Here is a 25,329-nt window from a genome sequence, read left to right as displayed (position 1 = left end):
TCCAGTTTTTTATATCGACTATGCATTCCATTAGTTTTTCTAATTGGTGTGTCTTCACCGGGCCGCGAAGAAATATAGAGCTGAGTCATCAGCATAACAGTGAAAGCTAACACCATGTTTCCTGATGAGATCTCCCAAGGGTAACATATAAAACGTGAAGAGTAGCGGCCCTAGTACTGAGCCTTGAGGTACTCCATACTGCAATTGTGATCGATATGATACATCTTCATTCACTGCTACAAACTGATGGCGGTCATATAAGTACTATTTAAACCATGCTAATGCACTTCCATTAATGCCAACAAAGTGTTCAAGTCTATGCAAAAGAATGTTGTGGTCAATTGTGTCAAACGCAGCACTAAGATCCAATAAAACTAATAGAGAGATACAACCACGATCAGATGATAAGAGCAGATCATTTGTAACTCTAAGGAGAACAGTCTCAGTACTATGATACGGTCTAAATACTGACTGGAAATCCTCACATATACCTTTTTTCTCTAAGAAGGAATATAATTGTGAGGATACCACATTTTCTAGTATCTTGGACAGAAAAGGGAGATTTGAGATTGGTCTATAATTAACTAGTTCTTTGGGGTCAAGTTGTGATTTTTGATGAGAGGCTTAATAACAATTAGGATATGTTTGGGGACATATCCTAATATTCCATCCATCCATCTTCTACCGCTTATCCGGGGCCGGGTCGCGGGGGCAGCAGTCTAAGCAGAGAACCCCAGACTTCCCTCTCCCTAGACACTTCCTCCAGCTCTTCTGGGGGGACATCGAGGCGTTCCCAGGCCAGCCGGGAGACATAGTCTCTCCAGCGTGTCCTAGGTCTCCCCCGGGGTCTCCTCCCAGTGGGACGCGCCCGGAACACCTTCCCGGGAAGGCGTCCAGGAGGCATCCGGAACAGATGCCCGAGCCACCTCAGCTGACCCCTCTCGATGTGGAGGAGCAGCGGCTCTACTCTGAGCTCCTCCCGGGTGACTGAGCTTCTCACCCTATCTCTAAGGGATCGCCCAGCCACCCTGCGGAGAAAGCACATTTCGGCCGCCTGTATCCGGGATCTTGTCCTTTCGGTCATGACCCAAAGCTCATGACCATAGGTGAGAGTAGGAACGTAGATTGACCGGTAAATCGAGAGCTTCGCCTTGCGGCTCAGCTCTTTCTTCACCACGACAGACCGGTACATCGACCGCATTACTGCAGAAGCTGCACCGATCCGTCTGTCAATCTCCCGTTCCATCCTTCCCTCACTCGTGAACAAGACCCCAAGATACTTAAACTCCTCCACTTGAGGCAGGAACTCTCCACCAACCTGAAGTGGGCAAGCCACCCTTTTCCGACTGAGGACCATGGCCTCGGATTTGGAGGTGCTGATTCTCATCCCAGCCGCTTCACACTCGGCTGCAAACCGTCCCAGTGCATGCTGAAGGTCCTGGCTTGATGAGGCCAACACGACAACATCATCCGCAAAGAGCAGAGACGAAATCGTGTTGTCACCAAACCTGACCCCCTCCGGCCCCTGGCTGCGCCTAGAAATTCTGTCCATAAAAATCATGAACAGAACCGGCGACAAAGGGCAGCCCTGCCGGAGTCCAACATGCACCGGGAAAAAGTCTGACTTACGGCTGGCAATACGAACCAAGCTCCTGCTCCGGTCGTACAGGGACCGGATAGCCCTTAGCAAAGGGCCCCGGACCCCATACTCCCACCATACTGAATCCGAGGTTCTACTATCGGCCGGATTCTCCTCTCCAGTACCCTGGCATAGACTTTCCCAGGGAGGCTGAGAAGTGTGATCCCCCTGTAGTTGGAACACACCCTCCGGTCCCCCTTCTTAAAAAGAGGGACCACCACCCCGGTCTGCCATCCCCGAGGCACCGTCCCCGACTGTCACGCGATGCTGCAGAGGCGTGTCAGCCAAGACAGCCCCACAACATCCAGAGACTTGAGGTACTCAGGGCGGATCTCATCCACCCCCGGTGCCTTGCCACCGAGGAGTTTCTTGACTACCTCGGTGACTTTAGCTTGGGTGTTGGACGAGTCCACATCTGAGCCCTCAGCCTCTGCTTCCTCAATGGAAGACGTGACAGCGGGATTGAGGAGATCCTCGAAGTATTCCTTCCACCGTCCAACGACATCCCCAGTTGAGGTCAACAGCTCCCCACCTCTACTGTAAACAGCGTTGGTAGGGCACTGCTTCCCTCTCCTGAGGCGTCGGACGGTTTGCCAGAATCTCTTCGAGGCTGACCGATAGTCCTTCTCCATGGCCTCACCGAACTCCTCCCAGGCCCGAGTTTTTGCCTCCACAACCACCCGGGCTGTAGTCCGCTTGGCCTGCCGGTACCTGTCAGCTGCCTCTGGAGTCCCACAAGCCAACCAGGCCCGATAGGACTCCTTCTTCAGCTTGACGGCATCCCTTACTTCCGGTGTCCACCACCGGGTTCGGGGATTGCCGCCTCGACAGGCACCGGAAACCTTACGGCCACAGCTCCGAGCGGCCGCTTCGACAATGGAGGTGGAGAACATGGTCCACTCGGACTCAATATCTCCAGCCTCCCTCGGGATCCGGTCGAAGCTCTGCCGGAGGTGGGAGTTGAAGATCTCTCTGACAGGAGACTCGGCCAAACATTCCCAGCAGACCCTCACAGTACGTTTGGGTCTGCCGAGTCTGTCCAGCTTCCTCCCCCGCCATCGGATCCAACTCACCACCAGGTGGTGATCGGTTGACAGCTCCGCCCCTCTCTTCACCCGAGTGTCCAAGACATACGGCCGGAGGTCGGATGAAACGACCACAAAGTCGATAATCGACCTACGGCCTAGGGTGTCCTGGTGCCACGTGTACTGATGGACACCCTTATGCTTGAACATGGTATTCGTTATGGACAAGCTGTAACTAGCACAGAAGTCCAATAACTGAACACAGCTCGGGTTCAGATCAGGGTGGCCGTTCCTCCCAATCACGCCCCTCCAGGTGTCACTGTCGTTGCCCACGTAGGCGTTGAAGTCCCCCAGTAAAACAACGGAGTCCCCAGTCGGAGCACTTTCCAGCACCCCTCCCAGAGACTCCAAGAAGGCTGGGTGCTCTGCACTGCCATTCGGCCCGTAGGCACAAACGACAGTGAGAGACCTATCCCCGACCCGAAGGCGCAGGGAAGCGACCCTCTCGTTCACCGGGGTAAACTCCAACACATGGCAGCTGAGCTGGGGGGCTATAAGTAAACCCACACCAGCCCGCCGCCTCTCACCATGGGCAACTCCAGAGTGGTGGAGTGGTGGAGTATATCCTAATAACAATGAGGAATTTATAATAGTCAGAAGAGGATCTATGACTTCCGGAAGCACCTCTTTTAGGAGCTTAGATGGTATAGGGTCTAACATACATGTTGTTGGTTTAGATGATTTAACAAGTTTATACAATTCTTCCTCTCCTATAGTAGAGAATGAGTGGAACTGCTCCTCAGGGGGTCTATAGTGCACTGGCTGATGCGATACTGTAGCTGACGGCTGAATGGTTGAAATTTTATCTCTAATGGTATCGATTTTAGAAGTAAAGTAGTTCATAAAGTCATTACTGCTGTGGTGTTTGGGAAATGTCAACACTTGTTGAGGCTTTATTTTTCGTTAATTTAGCCACTGTATTGAATAAATACCTGGGGTTATGTTTGTTTTCTTCTAAAAGAGAAGAAAAGTAATCGGATCTAGCAGTTTTTAATGCTTTTCTGTATGATAGTTTACTTTCCCGCCAAGCAATACGAAATACCTCTAGTTTTGTTTTCCTCCAGCTGTGCTCCATTTTTCGGACTGCTCTCTTTAGGGTGCGAGTATGCTCATTATACCATGGTGTCAAACTGTTTTCCTTAACCTTCCTTAAGCGTAAAGGAGAAACTGTATTTAAAGTGCTAGAAAAGAGAGAGTCCATAGTTTTTGTTACATCATCAAGTTGTTCTGAGGTTTTGGATTTGCTAAGGAATTTGGATACATCAGGAAGATAACTTAAAAAGCAATCTTTTGTGGTAGAAGTGATGATTCTTCCATACTTGTAACAAGAAGTAGAATTTACAATTTTGGCTATATGAAGTTTGCACAAAACTAAATAATGATATGAGATATCATCACTTGGCTGCATAATTTCAACACTATCAACATCAATTCCATGTGACAATATTAAGTCTAGAGTATGATTTTGACAATGAGTAGGTCCTGTGTTGTCTAACCCCAATAGAGTTCAGAATGTCTATAAATGCTGATCCCAATGCATCTTTTTCATTATCAACATGGATATTAAAATCACCAACTATTAAAACTTTATCTGCAGCCAGAACTAACTCAGATGTAAAATCACCAAACTCTTTAATAAAGTCTGTATGGTGCCCTGGTGGCCTGTATACAGTAGCCAGTACAAACATAACATGGGATTTATCATTAATATTTGTTTCTCTGGATAATGTTATATGAAGCACCATTACTTCAAACGAGTTATACTTGAAGCCTGCCCTCTGATAAATCCTGAAAACGTTGTTATTTATTGAAGCAACACCTCCCCCTTTGCCTTTTAGATGCGGCTCATGTTTATAACAGTAATCTTGGGGGGTGGACTCATTTAATGTAATCATCAGGTTTTAGCCAGGTTTCTGTCAAACAAAGCACATCTATACTATGATCAGTGATCATATTATTTACAAAAAGTGTTTTCGTAGAAAGGGATCTGATATTCAATAAGCCAAGTTTTATCATTTGTTTATCCATATTGCATCTGTTTTTTATTTGTTGAACCTCAGTTAAATTGTTAATCTTAACTTGGTTTGGACGTTTTTTGTATTTTCTAGTTCGGGGAGCAGACACAGTCTCTATAGTGTGATATCTAGGTGAAAGAGTCTCTATGTGCTGAGAATTAGCTGACCTCTTTGACGTGAGGCAGCTAGCAGATGGTCGGTTTAGCCAGTCTGTCTGCTTCCTGACCTGGGCCCCAGTTAGTCAAGTATAAACACCAAGACTATTTGCCATATTTCTAGAGAGAAGAGTGAGGCCACCCCAGGAGGGATTGAGACCATTTTTTTTTCAACAGGTCAGTTCTGCCCCAAAAGCTCGTCCAATTGTCTATGAAAACTATGTTATTCTGTGGGCACCACTTAGACATCCAGCCATTGAGTGATGACAATCTGCTATGCATCTCGTCACCACGGTAAGCAGGGAGGGGACCAGAGCATATTACAGTGTCTGACATCATACTTGCAAGTTCAAACACCTCTTTAATGTTATTTTTAGTGATCTCCGACTGGCGAAGTTGAACGTCATTAGCGCCGGCATGAATAATAATCTTACTGTATTTACATTTAGCATTAGCCAGCACTTTTAAATTTGCCAAGATGTCAGGCGCTCTGGCTCCCGGTAAACATTTGACTATGGTGGCTGGTGTCTCTATATTCACATTCCGTACAATAGAATCACCAATAACTAGAGCACTTTAATCAGGTTTCTCAGTGGGTGCATCACTGAGTGGGGAGAACCTGTTTAATGGTTTGATCGGAACAGAAGAGCGGTGTTTTGACCCACGACTACGCTGCCTCACTGTCACCCAGTTGCCCTGCTGCAGGGGCTCTGTTGCCGGAACCGAACAATGTACAGGAATCCCTGAGCTAGACGCATCCAAAGCCGTATCTAGAGCCCTAACATTCTTACTGTCCTCAATTAAAGTTTGGATGCGTGTCTCTAATTCTGAAATCTTCTCTGTCAGCCTAACAATTTCCCTGCATTTATCACATGTGAATCCCTCATCTGCGACAGAGATAGATAAACTGTACATGTGGCAAGAGGTGCAAATAACAATAGCAGGAGAACTTGTGAAAAACTGGAGCGAGAGAGAGGAGAAAAACAGCGATAGGTTCGAATGAAAACGCTAATGACAAGCTAACGAGTGCTGACGCTTTGCAGGTGTACTGCACTCACGGATATAAAATAAAAGTGAACGATCAAAGTTAATCTGATAAGATTGATCGATAATATCAGAAATATGGTGTTAATTAAGTTATATTTTATCACTTTAAAAAACAGAGAGTGATAGTAAGATAAAGATTCTAGAGAAAAAAATAAAATAAAAACAGCTACATGGAGCTACGATTAGCAGAGAAAACACTGTCCAACAGCGACCTTATTAGTATCTTTTGAAAGTACCACCCCAGTGAAAACTTCTGTCTCATTTTTTCTTTCTTTTCTTTTTTTTACTTGGAGAGAAGGAACTGTTTAGCCAATTAAATTTGGCTTAGTTACATTTGGCCACAAAGAATACTCACACTGTTGTAGTGTGTGTCGACTCTGTATGAATGATGCTATGCAGGAAATTGGAAAATGATTTGATTTACTGCTCAGTCAAATAATGTTTGTCAAGAGCCTTTCATTTCACTTTCAAATGACGACATGTCAGTGGGTTTTATTTGCCCATAAATCACCAAAAAATGCTGATGACTTTTTAATACAGAGTTTTTGAACAAACTAGCACTGCAGCCAATATATTTACAGTTAATCTACTCTACATATTTGGCACATTTTATCATACATGGAAAGCTGTTGATGCCAGTGGGAATGGCTTATAAACATGGTGACATGTTGTGACTTTTGATAGAATTATGCTAGTCATGGTTGTTTGCTTTTAAATGAAGTTTTTATTCCCCATAGGAAAAGAAAAGGACAAATTTAGACTTCAAAACAAACAAAACAAAACAAAAAAAGCAACTTAATTCTCTTGAGTAGTATAAACATCCACATTAAGATACACCTCAGTGGAAGTACAGTACTGTAACCCACATACCAAGCAAAGTTTACTAAAGCTTGAAGTATTCCATTCACATTTCTCTTTGCTGTACAAAGCAACGCAGCAATCCTGTTTAATTCAACATGCCCGATTGCAAGACAATATTTGCGGAGTCTGTCTTTTGATGTGAGCTGAAGGAATGTTTTCTAATAAGAACAGCATGTTTAATCTTCGCCTCAGGCTAGAGATGTTGTACCGCACAGGAATCTTTTGAAATTCTGATCCCATTTCTTTGTTCTTCTCTGCTAGCCCCAGTGTTAGTCAGAGGGTTGATGAGCCTGCAAAATATACAGCCTGAGAGGTAAATGTGCAATAGTTAATGGGTTCATTTTCAGCAATTGCTTAGCATCACATCGGTCAATTCTTCCAATTCTTCCACTGTACGATTGCTCATAATGTTGGAAACTATGTAAAATATTGCACAGATGTTTATAGGCTAAACTCCGGAAAAGATTTCAGTCCAATGACCCAGGAAGCGAATGTGTTCCAACAATCAGTCCAAAACAGCACTAATATAAAGGAAACCAGGCTGATTACATCAGAGATTGCAGAGATCTGTAATATTCTGTGGTTGTCTCTGAAGAGCGCGAGGCTTACACATCACACACGCTGTGTGAAGTACTGGCTGAACGGATTGTCAGCACATCCCAATGCTCTATGTTCAGATGAGACGCAAACTACGGTTAACCTGTCTTGCTAGAAAAGTTTTGATGGATGAAAACTGCAATCATGCTAAAGGCGATTGTGGTGGTGTACAGGAGTCATACAGTAAGCACGCGTGAGTCCGTTATAATAATTTGTGTATATGTGCTCCTGACACAGTGTTCGCACATTGTATTTATGCACTGCACAGACATTTCCATACATTCACATTGTTTCCACACACATTTAAGGCAAGGCAAGCCAAGGCAAGGCAAATTTATATAGCACATTTCGTACACAATGGTAATTCAAAGTGCTTTACATAAAAGAAAGTAAAATAGTAATGAAGAAAAATAATAACAAGAATAAAACTTTTAAAATTATTAAAACTGTACTTATTTAAAATGAATTTAAAACAGTAAGAAAATGATTTTACATAAAATGAAATAAATAAAAAACAGTGAAAATATATATTGCAATCAGTTCGGACATTGCACAGTGCTCATTCAATAAATGCACAGCTAAACAGATGAGTTTTAAGTCTAGATTTAAATGTGACCAGTGTTTTAGCACATCTGATCTCTTCTGGAAGCTGATTCCAACTGCGGGCGGCATAGTAACTAAAGGAGGACTCCCCTTGTTTTGTGTGAACCCTTGGTATTTCTAACTGACTCGATCCTAATGATCTGAGTGCTCTGTTAGGTTTATATTCAGTGAGCATATCTGCAATATATTTCGGTCCTAGGTCATTTAGTGACTTATATACAAGTAAAAGTACTTTAAAATCAATCCTAAATGTAACTGGAAGCCAGTGTAAGGACCTGAGGACTGGTGTGATATGCTCATATTTTCTGGTTCTAGTCAGAATCCTGGCAGCAGCGTTCTGGATGAGCTGCAGCTGTCTAATGGTCTTTTTGGGAAGGCCGGTGAGGAGCCCATTACAATAGTCCACCCTGCTGGTGATGAAGGCATGAACAAGTTTCTCCAAGTCTTGGCTGGAAACAAAAGATCTAATTCTTGCAAGGTTTTTTAAATGATAGTATGCTGATTTAGTTACTGCTTTGACATGACTATTGAAACTAAGGTCTGTCTCCAGAATCACACCAAGGTTCCTGACTTGATTTTTAGATGTTTGACCCCTAGAGTTAAGGTATGCATTCACCTTGAACACTTCATCTTTGTTTCCAAATGCAATGACTTCAGTTTTTTCCTTGTTTAACTGAAGAAAGTTCTGGCACATCCAACTATTAATTTCATCAATGCATTGGCAGAGGGAGTCAATTGGGCTGTAGTCATTTGGAGATAAGGCTAGGTAAATCTGGGTATCATCAGCATAGCTGTGATAGGCAATTTGGTTCTTTCTCATTATTTGACTTAGGGGAAGCATATACAGGCTAAACAAGAGCGGTGCAAGAATTGACCCTTGTGGGACTCCGCATGTCATGGACGTCCACTTAGACTTATGCTCTCCTAGACTCACATAATAACCTCTCCCTTCTAAGTATGACCTGAACCATTTGAGAACAATCCCAGAAAGCCCGACCCAGTTTTCCAGTCTCTCTAGTAGTATGTTATGATCGACAGTGTCAAACGCAGCACTGAGATCTAGCAATACCAGCACCGATATTTTGCCAGAGTCACAATTTAAGCGAATATCATTTATTATCTTAATGAGTGCTGTCTCTGTGCTGTGATGAGGTCGAAAACCAGATTGAAAATTGTCCAGGTATCCATTTGATTGTAAGTATTTGTTCAGCTGATTAAAAACTACCTTTTCTATAATTTTACCTATAAAAGGAAGATTAGATATTGGTCTAAAATTGCTCAAAATGGTGTTATCAAGATTGCTCTTTTTCAGGAGGGGCTTAACAACTGCATTTTTTAAGGAGTTTGGAAATGTCCCAGAAAGAAGTGAGGCGTTTACCACTTCTAAAAGATCTGCTTCTAAGCAGTTAAACAAATTTTTGAAAAAAGATGTGGGAAGTGTGTCAAGATAGCAGGTTGACAATTTTAGGTGCTGCACTATGTCTTCCAGAATTTTGCTATCAATTGCTTCAAAAATCGACATAGTATCTTTTTTATATTGTGGCCTAATCTGTCTGACCTCTGCATTACTTGAGGATGTGCTAATCGCCTTCCTGATATTGATGATCTTCTCAGAAAAGAAGGATGCAAACTCATTGCATTTGCTGTCTGAGAGCATTTCACTGGGAATCTGACTTGGGGGGTTTGTCAGTCTCTCAACAGTGGCAAAAAGAGTACGAGTGTTATTTAAGTTACTGTTTATAAGGTTTGAGAAGAAATTCTGTCTAGCTGTGGCTAGTTTCACATTAAAAGCATGAAGGCTGTCTTTGTAGATGCTATAGTGAATTTCAAGTTTTGTCTTCCGCCACATCCGCTCTGCTTTTCTGCATTGTCTTTTCATAGTCTGAACTGCTGTTGATCTTCTCCAAACTGATTTCTGTCTGTTTGTTTTCTTTCTGATTATTATTGGAGCAATATCATCAATAACATTCTTAACTTTTGAGTTGAATGAATCAAGGAGAGTATCAACAGAGTTTGCAGAAATGCTTGGTGTTAAAGATATAGCCTCCATAAATAGTACACTTGTGTTCTCGTTAATACATCTCCTTCTGACAGAGACCGATCTAGATTCAGTTGTAGCAGACAACAAAATTTCAAAGAAAATACAGAAATGATCAGATAGTGCTATGTCCTTAATAACAATGGATGAAATGTTTAGACCCCTACTGATGATTAAGTCTAGAGTGTGTCCACCTTTGTGTGTGGGTCCATGCACATGCTGAGTCAAGTCAAAAGTGTTTAGAACCGTTAACATTTCTTTTGTAGTTTTGTTTTCTGAATTATCTATGTGAATATTAAAATCCCCTGCAATAGCAAAACAGTCAAACTCTGAGGAAATCATTGATAACATTTCTGTGACCTCTTCAACAAAGGCTGGAGAGTATTTTGGAGGCCTGTAAATAATAATAAACAGAATGCGTGGAGCACCTTTCAGCACAATCCCTAGATATTCAAAAGACAAGTACTGACCAAATGACACTTGCTTGCATTGATAGACATCTTTAAATATAGCAGCTACACCCCCACCTCTCCTAACAGTCCTGCAGACACTCATGTAAGTGAAGTTAGGAGGGGCTGCTTCATTAAGGACTTTTGCATTGCAGCTGTCTTCAAGCCATGTTTCGTTTAGAAACATAAAATCCAGATTGTTTGTGGTTATAAAGTCATTGATTAGAAATGATTTAATTTTTTAGTGAGCGAATGTTTAAAGATGCTAACTTGATGGCTGTGCTTTGTGTCTTTACATCAATTTTAGTTTGATGCATAATAGGCCGCAGATTAGATGAGTTTGCCTTTCGGTTTGAGATGGCCTTAGACTTTCTATCTCGTGATAAAACTGAAATAGAGAAAGCTACAGGCACACTGGGTTCCCGCTTGTTCAGTAGGCATTTGTGAATGTTGCTGTTATTATAGCGGGGACCCAACACATATCACTGAGAGCTGCTATCAGTTGTTTTTGGTTCACCTTCAGCAGATAGAGGGTTTGGGCCCTGGCATTGTGGCAGTGGTCGAAGAGCTCTCGCAGGAGTAGGGACCACAGGCTTTGGTGATTTTGGGGCCTGACGTTTTTTTGTGATATCTGCGGGCTTGCAGCAAATGAGTGAGAGAGTTTAGTCCCAGCATACACCAATTCCTCCATTTTCTGTGAGAAGCACAGAAGTGGAGATGCTGGAGAAAGTGATAATGTGTCTGGTGAGATGGGCTGTGTCTCTGGTGTTTCCGGTGGCTGTGATATGTTGTCCTGGCTTCCCTGGCTGTTTTCCAGAAAGTAATCCCTGGGTGCTGAATCCTGTAGCTGTTTTGATACATCACAGTCAGTCTGTGAGGAGGTCTGTGGGCAGGGCTCAGTCGGGATAGTGTCCATGAGCAGTGCTTGTTTTGGCTGTGTGGTGTTATCAGTGTCCTTGTGGGATATGTCAACCACATGATGACTCGGACCCGGTGTGTGTGTGCTGAATGAATTGACACACTCTGCTGAAGGATGACGGAGGGAAAAGTAGATATTGTCCTTAAACACTCTGGCACCAAGTTTGTTTGGGTGGAGGCCATCCGGTTTAAACAATTGTCTATGGCACCAGAAAAGATTGAAGTTGTCGATGAAATTCACTCCTTTTATATTACAAGATCTTTGTAGCCATGTGTTCAGCCCAAGCAACCGTGAAAACATATTTGTTCCCCTTGCTGGGAGTGGTCCACTGATGAACGACTGAACTTTGAGTCTTCAAAGTGTTTCAAAGAGTTCACTGAAGTCCTTCTTAAGGAGTTCTGACTGCTCTTTCCGAATATCATTTTTCCCCACATGGATGATGATTCGATTTGCAGTCTTGTGCTTCATCAGAATGTTCTGAAGTTCCTTGTTCACATCAGAGACCGTTGCTTGAGGAAGGCAGCATGTTGTTGTAGTCCTGCTACGGATGTTTCTGATAACAGAGTCACCCACTATCAGAGTCCTTGGCTCGGCTGTGCTCTGAGCTGAAAGCCGCTGTCTGCTCATCCTTGAGCGCCTGTTAGTAGCGATGTTAGCTGCTGGCTGATCAGATCCATCTTTAAATACATTTGGGGATTCCTCACCCACATTCATTAATGCTTCAAATCTGTTCTCAAGATGTATAGGGGGTGGTTGAATGCCAGTATTCACAAGTCTTGTCATAGTCGAATCTGGGGTAGAGGAAGCTACGGCAGCAATACGAGAAACTCGTGACAATCTGATATTTCGTTTTCCTTTGGGTCTCGCTCCCTGTTTGTGCCATCGATTAGTGTGGCGATCAGTTTCGGCTTGTTCCTCTACACTTGGTATAAACTGTTGAGATTCAGAAGATTCATGGGACTCACCGGCTGTATGCTGAGAAGGTCCATGACGACGATCTGCTAAGTGTTCCGTCTGTTTTGGAATTCCAGCAAGTAACTTTGTTTCAAGAATCACAATCCTTTGTAGAAGTTTGCAGCAGTTCATGCAACAAGTAGATCCAACAGGAGGCATTTTTTCTCTCTTCTGTTTGAATGTAGGCAGTTGTTTTCCCCTCTTTGGAATGTAAGCTGCTGGCAGTGGGAGGCAAAGTTTTCTTTTTGTAGTATTATTCCAGTCCCAAAGAGTTTTTAGTTTTAGCGTTTGTGCCAAAAAAATCTGTTTTTTGAGCACTGTGCTGATCTGCTGATGTAGAAATCTTAGAAAAATCTTAGAAATATCAGAGAAAACTACAGAAATAGGAAGCAAAGCGCAGAGCAGTAAGCTAGAACGTCCGAACGGTAGCAAAGCCGGAAGCGAGTATTTACAATAATGAATGGATCTGTCTACAGTAGTAGATATACTGAATGCAGTCAGCAGGTGGTTGGTTTAGTGTTTTTTGTTTGTTTGTTTTTTGGCATCTTTATATGCTCGGTATTGCAACTTGACTTCTCTAAAATATAAAAAGGGTCTTTGCTGTTGCACTGTACACATAGCATATTATAAAAATCAGATTTTTTTTTCTTTCTTTCATATGTGCTTATATGTGCTCCTTTGGTGTCCTTTTGGAGTTTGTAAATTGTCCTATTTTGGAAAGACATCTACATTTTATTACAATCTCTGCACTTCCTCACTCGGAGAAGGACAAGAAGTTGAATTTACTCTGCCCCGTCAGGGCGCTGAGGATTTACCTTGAGCAGTCTGCCTCATTTTGGCAATTGGAGCAGCTCTTTATTAGCTTCAGTGCCCGCACCAAGGGTCATCTCGTCATGAGGCAGAGACTTTCCCGGTGGATAGTTAATGCTTTAACACTAGCATATTCTTCCTTGGGACAGCAATGGTCCACTGGAATATGAGCCCACTCCACCAGAGTTGTTGCCTCTTCTTGGGCTTGGTCTAGTCTGTCGCAGAAATCTGTGCTGCGGCCAGCTGGGCTTCGCCATCCACATTTGCTATTTTTTTTTCAACCCAGATGTCCCTGCCTTACAGGCTAAGATCCTTCCTGCATAGTCAGCATGCACCTGCCAGAAGGCGGGACTAGCTCTGAGAAGGGTTTGGTCTTATCATACTCAATCTTGCTATAACTGCTTTACTTCTTGTACACTCTTGGCCCTGTGTGCCGAGGCTGTATAAGTTTTTCTTGGAACAAGGCAATGAGCTGCATTACTCTATGCATATTAGATTGTCGTCACTACAGTCGAAGTAACCTGAGGTGGTCCTCCCCATATTGGCGGGTTTTGGTGGGCATCGTGGCCATAGGCTTGTGCATCTCCGCAGCCTTGCCATTGGTTTGTTTTTTATTCACTGCACTAACCAATGGCAGAGCATTTTCATTATCAGAGAAAAAATACTTTAGCTATAGCATCTAGTGATGCAGTACTCATTCCTGTATCTCAGGGAACCGATGTTACATTAGTAATCAAAATTGTTATTTAGTATGTTTGAAGTGACGTGTGGCCAAGTATGGTGACCCATACTTGGAATTTGTGCTCTGCATTTAATCCATCCATGTGCACACCGTAGCAAACACACACCCGGAGCAGTGGGCAGCCATGTGCTGCAGCACCTGAGGGTTCTGTGCCTTGCTCAAAGGTCTCACCTCAGTTGTGGTATTGAGAGTGGAAGAGATCACTGGTTATTCACTCCCCCACCAATAATTCCTGGCAGACCTGAGACTTGAACCTGCAACCTTTGAGTTACAAGTCAGACTCCCTAACCGTTAGGCCACAACTGCCCCCCCATGACTTTGCAAGGACTGTTGGCGAATTGGGAAACGTATCTTGGCCAAGGAAGTAGACAGGCTTAGCCAACCCTGTGAGATATGGCATGGATTTAAGAATCTCTGGCCAGAAGTCCAGCATGTCATAAGGAATCCAAATTAGTGTTCATTCGAGGACATGTGTTAGACATTGAGTGGATAGAAAAAAAAAATCAAGCTGAATAACTGGGTGTTTCATCTTTGAGATTTTTAAGAAGTGTGATCATTTTGTTGTTGTCACAGAATAACACATGGAGTTTTTTCCCATTAATTTGTTCATAACACCCTTGAACCGTCTCTTTTTGCAGGTTACATTGTTACACCAGTAGGTCGTGGTGACAAATTACTGTCTCAATGAATCACTGAATCAATGAATCAATCATAAAAAAAAAACACTGATTCATTCTAAACACCAGCACTGTTGTGTTGTTCAAAGATGCAATGATTTCTAGTTTGGCTTTGTTTGGAACTATTTTCATTGAAAGTAATTGGAAATTATCTGTATAAAAAGCAAATTGCATAATATAATAGCTTCTTTTTTATTGAACCGTTTTACAACTGAGGACCATATATTGCATGCTTGTGTAAAGTTGCTATGTAGTACTGATCTTTGTACTTGTACACATTTGTAGTGACACCGGCAATGAGTAAACAATTTGTAGGCTGATTGTTCAAGAAACCTTGACAGCAGTCATTCTTTTTGCAATTCTGTTTCGCAACACTAGTGGTGCAGATACACATTTCAGTTGCAAGCAAATGTAAAACCACATTTTTTTGTGAGATAGCTGTGTCCATCATTGGAGATGAGCTACTAAGTCTGACATAGCACCATACCTCATGCTCAAGCATCTGTGTTTCTAGTCTTTGCAGATCACATAAGCAGGTGTTAACTTAAAACTTCAAATGAGGGGAAAATATGATCAGAGTGTGCATTAACTTGGCCAAGATTCATAATGGCAAGAGATTGTCTTCAGCTTGGTGTTTTTGTGACAAAACCTTTAATAGGTACAACTTGAAATCACCTTTTGTGCACTTCTCTTTCCGTGTGAAGACGCTTTAATCACTTTTTGTGTTCAACGGGAAAAACAAATAAGCATGCAAGTTAGAAGCTACTCAAAAGAGCTTTTTACAATCAGTTAAGGTTTTGCTGATCTAATAACCTGAAACAAATGAAATTCATTACTACCATAATTTTTAGCTTTGGTAAAATAATGTATATTGTATATGCAATTCATTTATTTATTTATTTTTATTTTTTTAAAGAATACACTGAAAAAAATTGGTGTAGAATTTGCTTTCCCAATTTCCCAATTGCTATTAAATTGAACAAATAAACCTAAAGAAACTGCAAGTAACACTGAATCAAACATGAAATTTTAAAGTAGAAAGACTGAAATACAATTTTCTTCCGATAATCTTTTTCATTTAAAACTTTGAATAATAATAATAATAATAATAATAATAATTGTTCACAGTGTAGTTTGCCTCACTTGTGAACAGAGCATTTATCTTATCTATCTTAAGTTATCCTATGTTTAATTGTTTAACTGGTGTACAACCGGACTGGACTTCTTCTACACTGTCAGAAAAAAAAAAGAAAGCTGTCAATGAGGTGGTATCTTTTCAAAAGGTGCACCTTTGTACCTAAAGGTTCCATATTGGTATATTTAAGGTATGTACTTGTATGTAAAGTGTAAATATTACTTCCTAAAAGGTACCACCCCAGTGACAACATTTGTACCTTTCTTTCTAAGAGTGTACTGTCATCAGACTACCTGTGGACATACTGGTCACATAGGCTGTTGTTTCCTCATGTTGTTACTGTATACTGTTATGCATTTGGCCATTAATTTCTCCCTCTATTTAAAAATCTCTGTATCCTCCTCTCCCGGACTGGCCCCTGCCTGTGTCCTGCTCACTGCTGTGAAACATATTTTACTGTTTAACGGCTCCCAGTAGAGTGATAAGGTAACATTAGGCTAGCTTCAAGGCATGTAGGGGCTGCTGTTTGGAGGATTGCTCTGGAATGGGACAAATAAGTCGGGTAGGGCCGTGCAAAAAATCGAATGCGATTTTCATGCACATCTCATCAGTAAAGATGCTCCTGTGATTAGAAGTATATCTCCAGCACGTGCGTTCAGATCAGGGTTGCCAGGATTTCACAACAAATCCTAACAAGTCTGTGGTTGTTTTTCATGTCCGCGGGTCGAAGCGACCCCAATACAAATAACGTGATATTTAGCACCTAAAATGCGAATTTTACCAAGGCAACCCTGCTAAAAAAACTTATATTGTATTATTATATTGTAACTTATTTGTTATGAAAACCTGACAACCCTGATCCGAACGCACGTGCTGGAGATATACTTCTAATTACAGGAGCGTCTTTACTGATGAGATGTGCATGAAAATCGCATTCGATTTTTTGCACAGCCCTAAAGTCGGGAGTGGGGTGTATTAAAGCTTACACCATCATTGGAATTTTTTTTTGCCTTAGTACACTAGTGTTATTCAAAGTGTGCACAGAATATGTCTGCCTGCCTTTTAAACAAAGCTTTTTCCCCACATCTTGCCACAGAGACTGTCTGTATTTCATAAAAAAAAAAAAACCTTCTAGGGTGCATTAGATACTTCACGTTTCCTGCATTTGACACTCAGTTGCTGTTTAAGCACTTTTCAAACAATCTACATTTTCCATGATATTATTCCAGTCTGGATTTTCCTCTGAATCTTTCCAAAACTCTTCGCTGAATATCTAGGTTAAAGTGTCAGGAGGGATAAATAGGCCTTGAAATATGGCTGACTGTTCTTTGTGACTTTCACTAGAACAGGAGTGTCTTATCCTGCTTCTGGAGGGCTAATGTCACGGTTGGAGTTTAGCTCCAACCAGCTCCAACACACTTGACTGAAAGTTTGTAGTCAGAGTGAAGATCTTGGGTGCATCTCAATCAGCAGTGCACTGGCATAGGTTTTCAGTGATTCTCAATTTCCAGTGGTATGACTACGTACAACGTTGTAGAACATGACTGGTATTAATCAACAACTTTTTGAGAATTATTAATGTTGTTCTGTAACATATTTCAGTCAAATATTATTTATAAATGTTAACTAGATGTGTTCACTACTTGTCTAGGTATGTGTTTATTCCGACATAAAATAAAAAATGGTTTGTCTTTTCAAATCTTCTATTGTGTTTCATGATATTTATTGAGTTGGCTCATGCATGTTTTTGTGATGCATTGTGGAAATTTTCAGGGAGCAAACATCCTAGTGCACTGGAAGTATATTTTGTGATTGAAGCAGGCCTTAAAATGCCATGACTGCTAAACTAGGGAGCTGATTGAGACACACATTTTGATTAACTTGGTTCAGTTGTGTTTTTTTTATTTGGGTTGGAGCTAAACGCTGCCGGACAGTGGCCCTCCAGGAACAGGTTTGGACAACCCTGGACTAGATCTCATGTTTCACATTTTTTAACACAAAAACACATTCTGTGTAAAAGGACCCTAAGTGTATATATTTTAGGTGTTGTAACTAGTCAATCAGTTAATTTAAACCAGAGGTTGTCAGCCACTTTTGGTCCGATAAACATTTTATGTGAGCCTACTTTGCATTGTCAATTTACATTTGACTTTAATGTTTACTCTCCTAGTCTGTTGCCTATTGTGACAGAAAGGTCACAAGGCAGGTCATAGGGACTGGCAGGAATACCTGGCCTTCCTCTAGTCATAATTACAGAGTGCTGACAGTGGTAATCATAAGCACTGATTTCTGAAGTGTGCACTGAAGTCTCAGTGCACACATAATGAACTAAACTTTCTTTTCTGGACTTGACCTCTGACATGTAAATTGCACAGTCTTCAGCAGAATACGTCATTAAAACTTCATCAGGTAAGGGCGATGATAAAAAATGGGTGGATGTCATGTGTTAAACTCATTTCACAGAGTTACTCCATTAAGTTTAGTCAAGCTGCCAGTGAGAATCACTTTTAGTTCTTGTTCTTTCAGCACACTTTTCGTAGATTTTATCATCTTCACTAGAAACCCAGTAATCCATCTAATTTCTATATGCATGTTATTGCTTGTACTATGAACGAGCAACATCCATCCATCAATAGAACCAAGTACTGCCTTACATTTTTTACCTGTTACATGTAAACAAAAGTAATGATCTGTCACTACTCTATCACTGTCACTATCTGCTGAAATGCAAAAAACATTGCAGGCTTCAGTTTAGATCTTTAAGGTGATCTTTTTGTACAAGCTCAGTTTTTAGCTCGTTTAGGCCATTCAAGTCTTGTATGTACAGCGATAGTGCTGGTCATTAGGCTGAAGGGATCTGAGCGGTTTTATATCAATTTAACCTGCAGCACGCTTGACAATAGTATTATTACCGCAGCAGAATAGACAAATGCCACAGGTTGCTGTCGTAATTAAAGGAAAGGTTTTGAGAATGTGTTGGTTAAGATTTTTTTTTTTTTTTTTAGCTGGCCATTTGAAAGTTTCTGCCTGTTTGTCAGACAGCATTTGGGTACTGAAATTGAGTTGATACCTGGTACTATGGAATCATTGCATCTTTAAAATAATAATAATACTTTAACAGTGCTGGTACTTTTGACATCTGTAGCCTGGATTGTATTTAGTTTCTGGTGATTTGAGTGTGTTTTTTAAACTCTGACCCTCAACAGACTTAATAGGGCATGATGTAACTAATACATTCAGTGATTTGAAGTGGTCTAGTGATGCACATGAAAAAAAAAATCTAACCAGAACAAGTAGCTGGTGGTGGGGATTTTGATACTGATCTGTTGTTGTAAGTTTTTTGGCCCATTTTTTAAATGAGCTCACTGTGCTGTACAAGGAGTTCTTCTCTTTGAAAAGAATGTGTCTGTTATGAATTAACACAGTATTCAGGAGACATTGTTATACAGGGCAATCCCAAATGGGTGCTCAAGTATTCAAACTAGATTTATATCTCCCTGTTTCCGTCAGTGTTTAGTCCAGAGCCATGCTTTCATATTACCTATGGTCTCAATAGTGAGGAAGAAGATGTGCCAGATGCTTAGAAAAACAACTCCCATCCAATGATGGAGAGTCATTGGATGGGACTCAGACTAGGAATAAACTGAAAAGAGAGATGTGTTTGACCAGAGGTGGATGTCAGTAGTGGGCCAGCACATTTTTTGAATTAATGTTAAACTAGATCAGGTGTGTGTGAATGGTTTGTCTGACTATATATGATTTGGGTAACTGAATATCAGTGTGTCGTTCAAGCTTCACTTGCTTTTCAGTGTGTATCAAAGGTGTCATGTTTGTTTGAGTCAGTTCATGTGTAATTTTAATTAGTTAAAAAAACAATAATAGAATAAAATAGAAAACAAAATAGATTAAAAAAAATCATTAGAAGTCAGAAATCATGTAATAAATTCTAGCTATTTAATGATGACAGCCCTATTTTCATCTTTTTAACAGAACTTTCAAACTTTTTTTTTTTTACATTTTCAAATATAAAGTTCCATTTAAAATGCATTTGCCTCCTAAATATGTTCCTAATCGTGAGATGTTTGTTGTAAAGAGGGATATCAGAGCTCTCCATTAGTGTACAAGGATTTATTGTTCATGCTTGCAGGAAGCATCATTTTGGTACCATAAAATGTCTTCCAGCGCCTTAAGCTCCTACAGATGTAGACCCTGTAATTTAATGTTGTCTGCATGTTAGTATTCTCCTCCCCAGGCCACCCCGCTTGCCTCGACTTTACACACCAATCAAATCAAGGAATTTTTCTTTTCATGTTTATTTACACCCACCTTTGACTTATTTATCTATTTAAGATGCATTATATCAGGTTTTAGCACGGCAAGTCCGAGTCTGTGTGGGTCAGCTGAGGTACTCTGCGGTTTCCCCAGCAGTAGTTTACATTTTCAGCAGAGTCAAACAGTTCCTGCTTGAATTCCTAGGGTTCTGCTTGTGCACGGAGCTGTTTGGTCTTTGTGTCAAGGTGGGAGAAGGGATCTTATTTCCAGACATGGGGACTTGTGACTTGGTGACTTGGACTCGAGTCGACTCGAGTCGCTATTTTTATGACTTGTGACTTGACTTGACAAAAAATAAAATACTTGAGACTTGACTCGGACTTTGAAGTTAAAGACTCGGGACTTGACTTGACTTGAGACACGATGACTTGAATGACTTGAGTGTTAATCACATCATGTTTTCAGTTTGAATATAAAATATATAAATTATTTGTAAAAATAAAGTTGATTACTCAGCTGGAGCGCAGGCTGAAAATAGCGAATAGGAATAGCGTTGTCATGACTGGATCAGGACACTATCATCAGTCATGCCCTCTCTACCTTACGCACACCACGCCCACTTAGATCAGATATCACATCACATCAACATCAGCCTGAGGGGTACCGAGGGTCATCGCTTTTGTCTTCAATAGTTCGCTCCTAAAAATGCGTGGAAAACGCTAGGCGCGCCGCTTTCTCCTTCTTTCCAAAGCACTCGGGCAGTTGCGCCCCTGGGGCGTCTGCCGTTGCTAAGCAACCATGACGCGCTCTCTCTCAATGGAAACGCGGAAATTTCAGCAAAGGATAAATGGATTTGCAGCACAAAAAATCGCTTGCAGTAGCTCTGCTACTAAATTTATTTCAAAATGGCAATCCATATACAGCTATGATCAGCTGTTCCTTCATCTTGGCTGAGCTTTCAACATTGTTATGGGAAAGGATGAAGCTGAATGTTTAGTTATTGTCACGTGACCCTCGCGACAGCGTTGCTTCCATTATGAGCGTGCATACCGCGCGCCTACATTGGAAATAACGAACTTGCGCGCGCAAAAGACGAGATATGTGAATGGCCCCTAATGATCCGCTAGCAGGCCGTCAAAAAAACGCATTTCAGGGGCGACGCTAGGGCTGGGCTAAGGGGGCTTAAGCCCAAATATTTTGTTACCTTGTCTTTCTCATAGAGCAAAACGATTAATCAGAAAAACAAATGTGAATAAGACTACAGCTGCCGCGATTACCTAATCATGAGAAATGCATATTACAGTTATATATATATATATATATATATATATATATATATACAGTACAGACCAAAAGTTTGGACACACCTTCTCATTCAAAGAGTTTTCTTTATTTTAATGACTATGAAAATTGTAGAGTCACACTGAAGGCATCAAGGGCTATTTGACCAAGAAGGAGAGTGATGGGGTGCTGCACCAGATGACCTGGCCTCCACAGTCACCGGACCTGAACCCAATCGAGATGGTTTAGGGGTGAGCTGGACCGCAGACAGAAGGCAAAAGGGCCAACAAGTGCTAAGCATCTCTCGGTGACTACCTCTTGAAGCTCATCAAGAGAATGCCAAGAGTGTGCAAAGCAGTAATCAAAGCAAAAGGTGGCTACTTTGAAGAACCTAGAATATGACATATTTTTTTTAGTTGTTTCACACTTTTTTGTTATGTATATAATTCCATATATAATTCCACATGTGTTAATTCATAGTTTTGATGCCTTCAGTGTGAATCTACAATTTTTATAGTCATGGAAATAAAGAAAACTCTTTGAATGAGAAGGTGTGTCCAAACTTTCTGTCTGTACTGTACATAACAAAAAAGTGTGAAACAACTGAAAAAAACGTCATATTCATATTCTATACTTTGAGAGAGAGTGTGTGTGTGTGTGTGTGTGTGTGTGTGAGAGAGAGAGAGAGAGAGAGAGAGAGAGAGAGAGAGAGGAGAAATGTAACAAAGTTTAATGTTGTATTTAAACTGCGTTTGAGAGAGAGAGAGAGGTGTTCAGAGAGGAGTCTGTTGGATGTTTAGCTGTTATTTGTTTTATGGACTCAATGTTGAAAATGTAAAACCTTTCAAACACTGTTGGCAGAAGTGAAAAATAAATAATTTTATGAAGTTACAATTTTGTTTGATTCCATGATGTATTTTACTGAACATGAGTATTTACAATGCAAATCCAAATTATTTTAATTAACTGACAGTTACTTATATTTTGTCTTTTAACTTTATTAAGATCAGATTCTGCAGGTAAAATAACAATATTAAGGTGACTTGACTTGGACTTGACTTGACTTACTACAGGACTTGACTTGACTTGACATAGCTTGTGACTTGACTTGACTTGACTTGCCCAAGAAAAAAATACTTGGGCCTTTTTTGAGACTTGAAGGTTAAGACTTGAGACTTACTTGAGACTTGCACATGTGTGACTTGGTCCCATCTCTGCTTATTTCCTTTCCTGAAATTTTCATGAAAAACAGATGGCATCAGAATTTTTCTCATCATCGCGGGTGATAGTTATTTTTCTTGCCATACCTCACTCATCAGCATAGGACCGCTCTGTGAAATGTGATTCACCATGGAGCACAATAGTGCTTTTGAATGGGTCACAGATTAGTAGCCGTTTCGACATCTGTTCGCTCAGCACTGAACCAGGCGCTTTCATTCTTCCTTTAAATTTCACCTGATCGGCGCGTCTGCCTTCTTCCTGTCAGAGCAAATTTTGAGAGGCTGGGAATGAAGCTCACGACAGAAAGAGGGGCTAATACTCAATGCCCCACAGCTACTTTCTATGTAATCACAGGTATTGTTCTCTGTGTCACACAGACACATGCTTATTTGATTTAGTACAATATCAAAAGATGGATTCTACAGTGTGAAGCTGTTCATTGTTATGTGGCAGATTAGGACTCATGATACAGTATTTCTTCTCTGTTTGTCTATCTGTCTGTCTGTCTGTTGTCTGTCATCTATCTGTCTGTCTCTCTGTCTGTCTCTCTATCTATCTGTCTGTCTCTCTGTCTGTCTGTCTGTCTGTCTGTCTGTCTACCTACCTACTGTATCTGTCTGTCTATATACATATCTATCTAAAATCGGCATATATAATTTTTATGTATAGATACACAGTATATTTCTGATAAATGTCTCTGTGATGTCATTCAGGGGGACATCCAGCAGCTTCTTTTGGTGGCAGACCCTCGTGCAGCTTACGACTACTGTGAACACTACAGCCCTGACTGTGAAACCCCCCATCAGGAGACACCACAGGCCCAGGAACCTGAGGAAGAGGTCAGTAAATGTCTGGATCTGACCCAGACGAGTGTGCTGTGTCTGTGTTTGTTTGATGATGTATTATTAATGGGTTATATACGGCCTACACCCACAGCTTCTTTCTGTGGTTTTCTTAGGCCTGGGTCCAAAAACATTGCCAAATATAAATTATCCATCAGTGTTTAGTAGGGGTATGTACGAGTAGTTGCCTAGTTGGGTTTTGGTTCTGCAACAACTAGTCTAATAAAAATGCTACTCAAGCTCTATTCGTATCCAGAAATACTGCAATTATATACTTTCACAATGAATTTCTCATCTAAATATGAATGTTACAAATAATTGCATTAGGTGGCACTGTGGATAGTTGATGGCAAGGTGGGGGAAGGTCACCATATATTTACATATATGTGATGTGATCTACGAAAACCCAACAAATGGTGAAATGTTACCTTAACAACAGAAGTTATGGCTGTCTGAAGTTGTCTGATAGCTATTTTTTTATAGTTTGTATTTACCGAAATGGAATTTTGAGAAAAACGGGTTTAAAGTGAGATGGGTTTCACTTCTACTTAACGATTTTTTAGGGCACTGACATCACCAAGATTGAGCAGACTGATACGAGCAAGATTGTGAGAAGCTCCAGACTGCATTGTTTTCTTGCGCTTTGCCATCTCGTATTATTAAAACATAAATAAATAAATAAAAACTTTGCGTGCTGTAGTTTACTGGCGAGAAATGTGCATTGATACAACTTTATACTATGTTACGTGGTTTATTTTGATAGGTTAACAGTTTTTTGTGGTGTTAAGAGAAAGCACCTCCGCAGCATGTTCTCAACATGAGAGAAATACACAGTCTTTTCTGCTTGCTGCAATAAATCACAATTTTTCTGCACTGAACAAGTTAAATTTGCCAAGATATTTTCCTAGATGATAGACAAGATGATATAGAATAATAATCAAATTAAACCCTAATTCTGACCAGAAAAAATTGATGGATTAATTGGATTTTCCCAGATCACATCACATATATTTTTATTACATTTGTAAATAATTTAATACTTTTTACATATATTCACATATTTGTCATTCTAAAGTTAATATTAATAATATTATTATTAATAATAATTATAATATTATAATTATATTATAATAATAATAATTTTTTATGTGTTAGAGCAGGGGTAGGCAAGTTCGGTCCTAGAAAGCCGCAGACCTGCAGAGTTCAGCTCCAACCCTGAAAAAAACCCTCACCTGCCTGTAGCCTTAGTAATCCTGAAGACATTGATGAGCTTGTTCAGGTGTGTTAGATTAGTGACTGTGGGTCTCTAGGGCCAGACTTGCCTACCCCTGTGTTAGAGTAATCAAAAAAAAAAAATATATATATATATATAAATAAACGTTCACCCCTATTATTTAGTCTATTATTGTGTTACAGCATGTTTTATTAGAGCACCATGTCTGTACAAACTGTCCTTGCGGAATCTATTGTGAATCACAAGTGTGATCTAGAGGGATTAAACTCTTCTGCTAATCCCAAATTTACACAGTGCGGTTTGTCTGGTTTTCGACATTAAGCTTTTTCAGTGTGTCAATGTTTTCCAATAATATTTCATTGAATAACCAATGAGCTCACGGTGGAAACTATTTTTCCCCCCGCCACAGAATCTGAGCCCGCTTGTGAGTGGCGTTGAAATTATATTTTTCTTTAATTACTCCTGCATGCTTACTGGGAAAGCCTAGTTTCTCCCTCCACAGCTAAATCTGGAATACCTGGAAAAATGAAGTTATGTCTCTCCGCCGTTAAAGAACTCCTGATAGTAACATGATGATAAATCACGGTAACGGCTGCTTGGGGTATTGAGAACCACACTACAACAGGGGATGGAAAATGTAGCTTCACATACAGTATCATGGAAGACGCCGGAGCAAAACCAATGGACAAATCAGCTACAATGATTAATGCATAGTGGTAACAACAAATGACTTAACTATATAGTCAGATGATG

At 40.8% G+C, this 25,329-nt stretch overlaps 1 protein-coding gene across 1 annotated transcript in view; it reads left to right on the top strand.

The window, feature by feature from the left end:
- Positions 1-25,329, top strand: part of LOC132155079 (collagen alpha-1(XI) chain-like) — a 109,522-nt gene that overhangs the window by 14,771 nt on the left and 69,422 nt on the right. Inside the window, exon 5 of the mRNA XM_059563860.1 lies at positions 23,214-23,339. Within this exon, the coding sequence (XP_059419843.1) occupies positions 23,214-23,339 (126 nt within the window). The remainder of the gene's footprint in view (positions 1-23,213; positions 23,340-25,329) is intronic.

This window comes from Carassius carassius, chromosome 12 (genome assembly GCF_963082965.1).
Source record: "Carassius carassius chromosome 12, fCarCar2.1, whole genome shotgun sequence".
Classification (NCBI taxonomy): domain Eukaryota; kingdom Metazoa; phylum Chordata; class Actinopteri; order Cypriniformes; family Cyprinidae; genus Carassius; species Carassius carassius.
Note: the sequence above shows the minus strand (reverse complement) of the source record. Positions and strands in the feature narration are given on the sequence as shown.